We start from the raw sequence: 10,648 nt of genomic DNA, 5'->3' as shown, positions 1-10,648 counted from the left end.
CAAATCCAACTGGATTACTTCAGAAATCTCATATTATTACTATACATTCAAACAATAGGGGCTTTTTCAAATCTGATGCAAAGAAAATAAATACCAATGTAGAGGTGCTCCTGGAATTAAAAGCAATATGTGTGTATGAATGCATTTATGAACACAAATGCTGATCCCAGAAATCGGTAGAACAAGCAGATTCATTAACAAGCCTGATTTAAAGGGTACATGATACTAGCATTAATGCTTTAATACTTACTAGCACAAAGAGCAATGTACAATAATGCATGGGGTGCTTTTGCCATACACAGGTGGATGGGAATTATTTCTAACTTGTTCCTTCTCCTCCAGGGCTCCTGGTACACACATTCTCTCTGTTACCTGGGACATTGAAATCCTCTCCTTGACCTCCCCATTCCTCTGCCTTTTCTACACAGCTCTCTTGGCTGACCATTTCCTTGCTTCCTAGTGAGTAGGCCCCAGTTCATAAGCAGGTCATTGAGGCCTCCTGGTGTTGTGATGGAAGAAGCTGATTACCCAGTATTTCCATGGCGGGGATGCTACTCAGTGTTACAACACATGCTTTGCAAGATACCTTGACCTCTCAAGATAGGGCTGAGAAAGCCTCCCATCTGAAACCCTAGTGTTGTAGTCTCCTTGCTGAGCAACAGCGTGCAGAGCTCAGTGGAGTGGGAGGCCAACTAACCAAAAGAGTCTCTGAGGTGTACTTGCCTGGAGGCAGAGCCAGCTTCCAAATTCAGGAGCAATCCTAGGGTTGGGCAAACAACCATCTGCATGGTCAGATACTCCGGAAATCCGATGATCAGGAGTTCAAGGGTCAAGCTGAGCAGGAAGCAGCAAGGTAAAGCCAGGAACTACAAGCATTACTACCTGATTGCTGCTGGAAGCCCTGCTTAAGAAAGCTGAAGCCAGCTGGTTCTCATCAGTGCCTTCTCCTCTGTCTCCTTGAAGGCTAATCAGCTGCAGGTGGAGTCACTCCACCTTCTCCACCTTCAGGCTGCTGTTCAGCAGGTGCAGCTGACACCTAGAAAGCCACTACCTGTCAGTGTAGCGAGAGCACTGAGCCAGGTGGACTAACGGCATGTGTTCCTTTGCTCCTTCTGTGCTTAGCTTTTCCAGCTTTTTTCATCCCTCTTCTCCCTCATTTCTGTATCTGGGGGCCCTGGCAAAGAGGGATTGTCCTTCAGGTCTTTGTATACATTCATTCTCTCGCTCCGGGATCTTCAGAACTTTGAGGGAGTAACTACAAATTTCGTAAGACAGGGTTGAGAAACTTGTAGCCCTCCAGATATTGTTGGACTCAACTCCCATCAGACCCAGCCAATGTTCAGGAATGAGGAATGAGGAGCCAGTGGTTAGTAACTCCTGATTTAGTGCACTACAATCTGCTCACGCCAAGGTACCTGACTTGAGTGACAACTATACTGTTTCAGTGACTGGACATCAATAGCAGCTACAGGTATATATTACCGTCCCTGTTCGTTCTTTAAACAAATAAAAGTGTGATCCCATAGATCATGCAATGGCCTTGCCTTAAGGCTGCTGGGTGGCAGCTTTAAATCTAGTGTATGGGAGCTGATGCTGTTTTTTTTACCTTCTATCAGAAAATAGAACAGGTTTTTCTTAAAGTCACTTTTTATAAAACATGAAATAACTTCACACTCTCAAATTCTGTGATTCTTCCATATGATTTTTTAAAACCTCACATCCCTTTTAAGCCCTGTCCCTGTTATATCTTCCTCGCCGTCAAATTCAGATGTCGAAAAGAGCCGGGAATGTGTTTCACATTCCGTAAATCATGTCCGTGTTCAGTCTCAGATGTGCATTAACACTTTATGCCAAGCCCATAAATTTCCATTCCGAGAACTCCCACACCGCATGAAGTCATCTCCAGTGACCTTTGAAGCAGCCTCCAGCTGATAGCAAACCTCAAGATCAAACCTTCAGTGAAAACATTTGCAAAGCCGGAGCACTTGTAAAAGCTAATAGCTTGCTCCTTGTCATGGAGATACTGCCTTTCGATGTCTTTCAACTGTCCAGGTTTGTTTACATTGCGCCATCCTATCTCCTTAACCTTTGCTATAGACAGTCTTCAGCTTCTGGGCATGTTCCACAGCTGCAGATGTGCTATGAATGAATCACAAAGCAAAACATGTGATTGTTCTCTCTGGCTTTTACATAGCACAGTGGCTAAGAGATGGAAGTCTCATCCTCACCATGCAGTCCAGTCATGGCTTTCCCCAAAGAATCTTGGGAAATGTCGTTTACACCTCACAGTGCTACAGTTCCCAGTACCCTCAACAAACTATGATTCCCAGGATTCTTAAGGGAAAGCTAAGTATGGATGTTACCTGAGCTAAGATTCAACAAATCCTATTACTCTTGCCTCTGCCATTAATAGGCAAGATGTTCCGTCTATGCAGAGGTAGTATGAGGAGGAAAATTGAATGTTCCAGACTGAGTCTTAGACCAGAAGTTGTACTCCCTTGAAGGACTATGTCCATGGTTTGGAAATTCTCAGGGATTTGACCCTGAGTCTCCCAATCCTAGCATGACACTGTTAACTGCTACCCCACCCTAGTTGGGAATTCAATACTACATATAATTCAATACTGCTTCTTTTCACTCACACTGAAGGCTACAGTTGTGTTGTTACTTTAGAACTGCATTACCATCTTCTCTCTTCTGTTTATGGTGGAACAAAACTGCAGGGTGGTGATCTGAAAAACCAGCGATAAGAACAAAAAAGAGCTGTGCAATGGAAAACAAAGGAACACTGCGCTGCGACCTTTTAAACCACATCCTGAAATGACACCGGTTATATCCTTTGCACAAATATATCCCAACCCTCACAGCACTGAGGAGCTTCCCAAAAAACTTTCACTTGCTGGTTTAAACTGGGAGTTTTTCACACACACAAAATCACTTCCTGCTGATACTTAAGTTTGAAGCAAACAAGCTAGTTCAGTGTGGGAAATAGAGCATACCTTAATATAAGGGTTAGCAGACAGCATACCATAGTCCATCAGGGGCAAATGGACTAACTTCTAGTCAAACCATCATCTTATTATTACCATCATTGCTGGGTCATAAGCAGAAGAGAGAAACCTTTTTTCTTCTTTTTTGGGGAAATAATTTTGGGGGGGTGTTTTTAAAAACTGTGTTAAAAATAGTTGTCAGGTGTTTTTTTAAGGTTTTGTCAAGTAACAACTTTTATGGCTAAAAAGTAAATATTGTCATTGAAGAAAAATTACCACTGTGGGAGAAAAATATACAATTTCAGACAAACCCAAAACCTGTGCAAAGCATTATGCAAGCCCTGCATAACAGACCTAGAAGGTATGGGGCTCAGCTGGTAGTGCAACAGACTCTTAATCACAGGGTTATGGGTTCAAGCCCCATGTTGGGCAAGAGATTCCTGAATTGCAGAGGGTTCAACTAATGACCCTTGTGTTCCCTTCCAACTCTACAATTCTATGACTCTAAGAAGGCTTTGGCTCAACTGTCCATCAGCTGATGGCCAGTAGAGTCAAAGGCATCATTTTGCAGGCATTGGCTGTGCGAGTTCCCCAGATCTCTTGCAGCCAATCCAGCAGGCAGGTTTCTGCTCTTCCAGCTGATGACAGTAAAGCCCAAATCTGTTCTCCCTTGCCAATACACCACTGGGAATGCACTTTCAAGGCTCCCAATGGTACGTTGGCAGGTGTGTTTGTCCCTGCCTCTCACCTGAAGTCACGTAAGATGTCAAACGTTGGGCTTATGGGCGTGGTTTGTGGAAAACAGCTTTACAGGCCAAATCTGAAACCCAAGTTTGGTCCCCAGGCTAGGGATATCCCTTCTGTACTCTAGAAAAAATTATCAAAGTAGCCCCCCACAGCTTGGGATAAAAGGTTCCCTCTCCATACATATCTGCACTATTTTTGTATGTGTATGTTTTACTTCAAATCTTGAAAACTCTTACCTGCCACCACTGGCAGATTTACAGTTATGCACAAAGGCTTATGGAAGCAACTTCTTTTTTTAAAGAAAAACACATTCCCCCACCCGCCAAAAATGTTCAGATCTTTGGTGCACTCTTCTTTTTAAATTGCTGGAAATATTTGTGGCTTACATTTTTGGCAAATGTCTCTCCTGTATTTAATTATATCCCCCAAATCTTTCCCCTTCATTAAGCTCCCTTTTCACCTTTAAGTGCTGCATTTAGCCACAAAAAAGGGGGTGGTGTCCTACACAATGCCTTTACTAATCTGTTATATCAATCTCATCACACTTATCTGGCTTCAGGGTATTAAAGCTCACTCCCCGACCCCAATGAATATCATCCAAATCTTTGTCTTCTTAATCTCCTTAAGGGTTCAATTATGCTGCTCCTCGCAACATGGGGTGACGAGGAGGAGTGGCACAGGTGGGGATGGAGGCTGCACGTCTTTTTTTAAAAAAAACCCTAATCCTTTCAAAGGTGCTGGAGAAGCATAAACAGAGGCACAGTGAGTGTGTGCTTTCTCAAAGAGCATGCATATGAAATACATGGGTGCCCTCGTGTTTCTTGTGCTTCTGTCTTGGCCAACGATACAGAAGGTTAAATACCAGGGCAATATAGAGTTTGTGTATGCATGGCTGTGCAATTATTTATGGAAAACTTTGTTTTGGATGTTTGTATGTGATGCCAATACAAGGTTTGATGATGATGATTTATGGAACACCAATGGACAAGAATCAATGATGCCAAAACAGATGTGAGAGACTTTTCACACAGAGAGACTTTTCCTAGATGCAGTCCTTTTTTCCTTCCTTGAGTCCCCTCCCCCCCCCAGGAAGACTATTTGCATGAGGAAATGGCTCCACCAGTGCAGTTTCCCCACTCAAAACTAGCTTTCTGGAGTCTTAATTTAACTGAAGCTGCATTTACGTGCACATGCAAATCAGGACATCTTCTTCCTCTACCTCCCATAAATTGGATTTAAAACTTGCATGTGGATGTGCCTGGCGCAAAGAAAGGACGAAGGCTGCCTCAAGTTGTAGCCAACATTTCTCACAAACACCTTCGTCATCTCTTCTCCCTAGGCAACAGTCTTCAATTTCAGTCATTATATGAATTGAGAACCTGTGCAAAATGTTCCCAGCAGTGGAGTCACAATTTATAGAACTATGATACCCAAAATAAAATACGATGAGTTAGTATAGGAATCTGTATTTGCTGCATTCCAGTCTCTCACTCTGCTGCGTCTCTCATATAAGAACCTGCCTTCCCAATCATTCATTCTGCCCAGCAATTTCTGCTCACAATGCAGTGGTATCAAAGCAACATTGCAATCTGTGATCCTTTAAGTCACGGGTGGGAAACCTTTGGCTTCCCAGATGTTGTTGGGCTGCAAGTCCCATCAGATCCAACCAGCACTGCCAATGGTAAGGGATGATGGCAGCTGGAGTCCAACAAAATCTAGAGAGCCACCGTTTCCCATCCCTGCTCTAAGCAGAAATGCTGGGGATTAAACTAGAACCTTTTACATGCAGAGTGCATGCTTGGCCACTGAGCTTTGCGCTCATGGCTTGTTTCTAGCTGTGGTGTGCATTTGATCTGAATATCTGCTCCTGCTAAACATAGGGTATTTCTTGTTTTAATGGAAGCTCAGTATAAGGTTTATCCTCATTTGTGTCGCAAACCCTAGAAAGTTCACACTCTAGAATTTTGAATTTTCACTCATTAACCGAAGTATCCTAGATGCAATTTTACCCATTATTTCTTCCAAAGTGACACAGTACAATACTCTTAATTAAAGCACCAATTAAATGGCATCTAGCTATTGCTTTGTGATGCCATTTACAACTTGCAAAATTTCAGCCCTTTGTGTGTCTCACACACGCATGCATAGTAACCAAAAAAGCTTTTAATAAAATAGCACCACATGTTAATCCTGTTCCCAGATGATCTTGGTTTCTCTCCAAAAGACTAGCCATCACCCATATTGGGTAGCGACCTTTTCTTTACATCGTAAACAAAATCAAACCATTACCTTGTCTACAAGTAACAAGAAGAAACATTTTTTAAAAATGAAGGACATATTTTTTTGCAAACAAATGTCACAAAAATCAGGACCCCCCCCAAAAAAAAAACCCCCAACAACTAATGAGCAATGCTCATGGAAGAATTCAGGTTTGAGTGGTGCATAATTCAGAAGAGGCTGATCTTCTTACTTTCATGCAATTCAAATTTAGTTAAATAAAATTAGAGCCTGAGCGTGCAAAACCTTGGTTCAAAAGCAGAATGATTTAAGACACCCATGAGCATGGTAAAACAGAGCAATAATTAAGGAGAGTTCTGTAGTTTAAACTGAAGATGTTACTCTCTGTAAAAAGATTATAATAGTAAAAAAATAATATTACGTTTCCTAGGCAACTGTTTTATCTAGACATGATCCTTCTAAGTTGCAGTATTTTGTCATCCTATGTACAATACATTTAATGCCCGGGGGTGTGGGGTGTGAACCAGCCCCTCCCTGAGAACAGCAAAGTATACATGCAGACCTGCACATCTGTGCAGTTTTTGGTACATGGGAGGGAAGAATCCCCTTGTACGTGCAAAGATCTCCACGTGCAAAAGAATTCATTCTGAGAAGGACCGAATCATGTCTTTATTTTTCTCATCCTCACAACAACCCTGTGAGGTAGGATGTATTTGTATGTAGGGAAAGGATGGTCCCACAAACTGACCTGCCTGCAAGTCAGTAGCTGAGCAAGGATTTGAAGCCTAGATTCCTAACTGCAACATTTCATCTGCCTATAGATATTGGATGGCCACTAAGAACACATTCAAAATCCACAGGGTGACTGAATAAAGCCGCCCCCTCCAAAATGAGGAGGGGGAGGAACCACGAAGGCAAATTTTACAAGAGGAAACTATTGTGCACTGATGAGGAATGACCTACAGGACCTCGGGGTTTTGTTTAGTTTCCACTGTATAATATTGCTAATTATTTTCTGTAAGGTCATGATGAACAAGATCCAGACAAGTTACACACATTGAAAACAATTGGGGGTAGGGGGAAGAGCACAATAGGTTTTGCTAAGCTACAAAATTTCAGGTGTATTAAACGCTTTCTCACTAACTGTATAGGTTTCCAATTCATGCGCTGTTTGTAATGCTAATGGATACTGGTGGCCTCCATCCAGTGTGGGTTCATTGGCCACATGCAAACTGTTTCCGTGCATACACTAGAGTTTCCCCTTTGTCTTCTTCTTGACTATTGTGCTGAACTAGTGGCAGGATCTAAACTAAAGGCTTTAGGTGCTTTTTTTCTGGGCTGTGAAGGGGTCCAGAATTTCCACACACTGCCTTACACTCAGGCACCTGTCCCCACCCCAAAAACACCCCACTTTATACATGGGTTCATGGTGAAAGACATGGTGAAAGATACTGAAAAGTAGAGATGCCATGGGCTGTAATTAGTTAGCACACTATAATTAGAAATAGGCTTGCAAAACCAAGGTTTGTGCTGACTATGATATCTGAATTTCCAAACCATAGTTGCAAGAAGAAACCTAGTAAACTGAGTCAGACCTTGGTCCATCTAGCTCAGTAACTGTCTACACTGATCAGCAACTGCTCTCTGTGATTTTGGACAAGAGTCTTTTCCAGCCTCACGCAGAGACGTTTGTATTGAGCACTGAGAAAAAGGTAAAGGGACCCCTGACCATTAGGTCCAGTCATGGCCAACTCTGGGGTTGTGGCGCTCATCTCGCTTTATTGGCCGAGGGAGCCGGCGTACAGCTTCCGGGTCATGTGGCCAGCAGGACTAAGCTGCTTCTGGTGAACCAGAGCAGCACACGGAAACGCCGTTTACCTTTCCCCCGGAGCGGTACCTTTTTATCTACTTGCACTTTGAGGTGCTTTTGAACTGCTAGGTTGGCAGGAGCAGGGACCGAGCAACAGGAGCTCACCCCGTCGCAGGGATTCGAACAGCTGACCTTCTGATTGGCAAGTCCTAGGCTCTGTGGTTTAACCCACAGTGCCACCGGTGTCCCTATTGAGCACTGGTACCTATCTGTAATTACATAGATTCCTCCATGAATTTTTGATAGTTTATTATTGAAGAACTGATGTAGTAAGAGAAAAACCATGTAATTCACATTTTATTGCTGTGGTATGGCTTGATGTCCCAATAAATAGGATGTTTTAGCAGATGTCACACTGTTCCATCCATTTTAAAGATTCATCTTCATCAAATTGACTATTCTTAAAAGTGATATGGGGGGGGGAGACATGAGGGTTCAATGCTTAACCTCTATATCAGAGGGGGGAAAGAACAATTCCTTATTAAGATAATATGCAAAATGTACAAATTCTCCTGTCAACCAGAAACTCTTCCACTGACTAGAATTCCAGTAACTAGCCAAGTCAATACAACATTTGGTCATCGTGTTTGGTCTTTTTAACATTTTGAACAAGCTGGTGTCTTCACCGTAAAAGTAGCACTCTTCAAAAACAACAGAACACAGCACCATTCTATATTTTTTCTTTGTTTAGTAGATGTCAGAGGATTCTTCTTCTTTGTTACCATCTCATGTGGGTGCCATTGCCCATCTAAGAGGACAAGGGAGGCGTTCAAGGTGAGTTCTGGCACCTCTTTTTCTAGAAAAGTAGTACTGGTCACCATCTGAGAGACGGTCTTCATATAGCTCCAAGTGACAAATTAAGTCTGCTTGACAGAAAGAGTCATGTCACAAAACAAAAATGGCGGTGACTGAAACCAGCAACAGGATACTAGCAGCCTGTCTGCTGCTGCCAGACGTCCTCCGAGCATGGACAACTGCAAATACCGCATTAGTATGATTTGTTGGTATGTCTACATTGCAGATCATCCCTTCACAGCAAGAGATGCATTCCTGTAAGTTTTAAAAGACAACATATGATTTTTAAATTTAATTAATCAATGAATTACATCTGCAAAAAGTTGCATGTGAAGAAAAATAAACATTCTGAAGGAGCATTTTTTGTTTTGCTATAGTAGGCTCAACTTAAGAAAAGGCACTCCATCAAAACACCATGGCAGAGGGATGCCTCTTTTATGGTGGTACCTGGCATCTGTGGGTTGGTGTTTTGTTTCGCAAGTACCTGCATTACAAATAAGCAAGCGATCTGTTTCCTGATTTATTGGAAGTCACATATTTAAAATTAGAAGTTTTTTAAATCATTCATTTGATAACAATTAAAGTTGCTTCCACACCAAGTTCCTTACACTTAACTGGAAAGGAAGTTCCACAGAGCAGTAATATGGCACTATGTTATCCAAATGTACTGTACCTCTGTGTCAAGGAGGCAGAAAGGAACCCACTGCTCTTGAACAGAACAGGAGCTAAATGGCAGTTCATTATTATCCGTCAACCAAACTGAAAGCGGAGAAACAGCAGCCGCAATGTTTCTACAGAAGTAAAAGTTGCAATCCTCAGCAATGCTTTGCCTGTCTACATTGCATTTGTGTTGTGCAGCAAGAAATAGAAAACAAATGCCACAAATCGAGCCCAGCAGAAAGGGACGGGGACTCCTGGGATATAACAATTTGGCAATGGCATTGTCTGGATCCTCTGTAAGAAATGAGTGAACGAACGACAGTAATTCCTGAGAAAAGAGCTAATTACAGTGGAAGCAACCTAAATGTCACAGCCTCATATGGCAGCAGTTTCTTTACCATAATTAATTAACGGAAACTTGACATTTTTATGTAACTGTTAAATGCATAATAAAGGGCTGAATCCCTGCTAAATGTGTGCTTTTAAACAGAAGGTTAATAATTTGTGTAATGCTCTTGACATGTGATGTGCAATCTAGAAGAATGTACACTTGCAGATTCCCATTGCCAGCAACAGAATGGTAAACCATGTGAGTACAAAGGAAACATCCTTCATCTGTGGCCAGCACTGTTGAATGTTCTGGCTTCCCCCTGCTTCATAATTATCATGGTTTTTCTCCTCTACATCAGCTCTGTGAGAATAATGTCCATTGTCCCCATTTTATGGTTGTGAGACTGAGATTCAGCCTGAATGAGATGCCAAAACCACCCAGTGAGTTCTGTAACTGAGCTGATACTTCAGCCAATGTCCAAGCATGGCACTTCTGTCAATAGGCCACACCAATTCCCAACAGTGAAGACCTCAGTCAGTGATTCAGCTACATATAAACACGCATCATTTTGTCTACTACATGCTTGCAATATCTAGGTCAAAATGTATTAACCCACATACAGATATTCCCTTAGCAGCCTGGTCACAGATGTCTGACAGTCTGGGACCTCGGCTATCAGCAAGAACACAAGGGCCAAGGAAACCTTGCTTTTTCCAGCCTCTTGGGCAGGATTGTGTCCTTAAAATAAATTAAAAAATCAAAATTCTAGGTAAAGTGGAGTGATGTTCTGCAACCTATATAAACAAATGCAAACCAAGCAAAAATTATTTGTATGTTCTGTGCAATGTAATCAGCTTCTTCTGGAACGCTAATATGTGCATAATAAGCTGCTCCTGGTGAGTGACTAAAATAAATTTAATAATTAATAATGCACACTATGGCCTTTTAAACTGGGGGGGTACTGTTTTTGTTTGTTACTATGTTGTGTGTTTTTGTGTTTTTATACTGTAAACTGCC

At 42.1% G+C, this 10,648-nt stretch overlaps 1 protein-coding gene across 8 annotated transcripts in view; it reads right to left on the bottom strand.

Moving 5' to 3' along the window:
• Positions 1-6,625: 6,625 nt before the first annotated feature.
• Positions 6,626-10,648, bottom strand: part of LYPD6B (LY6/PLAUR domain containing 6B) — a 61,168-nt gene continuing 57,145 nt past the window's right edge. For 6 of the 8 annotated variants that reach the window (XM_083495208.1, XM_083495205.1, XM_083495210.1 and 3 more), the window contains one exon: positions 6,626-8,895. In XM_083495208.1, the coding sequence (XP_083351334.1) occupies positions 8,731-8,895 (165 nt within the window). In that variant the 3' untranslated portion in view covers positions 6,626-8,730. The remainder of the gene's footprint in view (positions 8,896-10,648) is intronic. The other 2 variants (XR_014523945.1, XR_014523946.1) reach the window with 1 other exon arrangement.

Source organism: Podarcis liolepis (assembly GCF_965112155.1).
Source record: "Podarcis liolepis genome assembly, chromosome: 1".
In the NCBI taxonomy this organism is placed as follows: Eukaryota; Metazoa; Chordata; class Lepidosauria; order Squamata; family Lacertidae; genus Podarcis; species Podarcis liolepis.
This window is presented reverse-complemented; position numbering and strand designations above follow the sequence as displayed.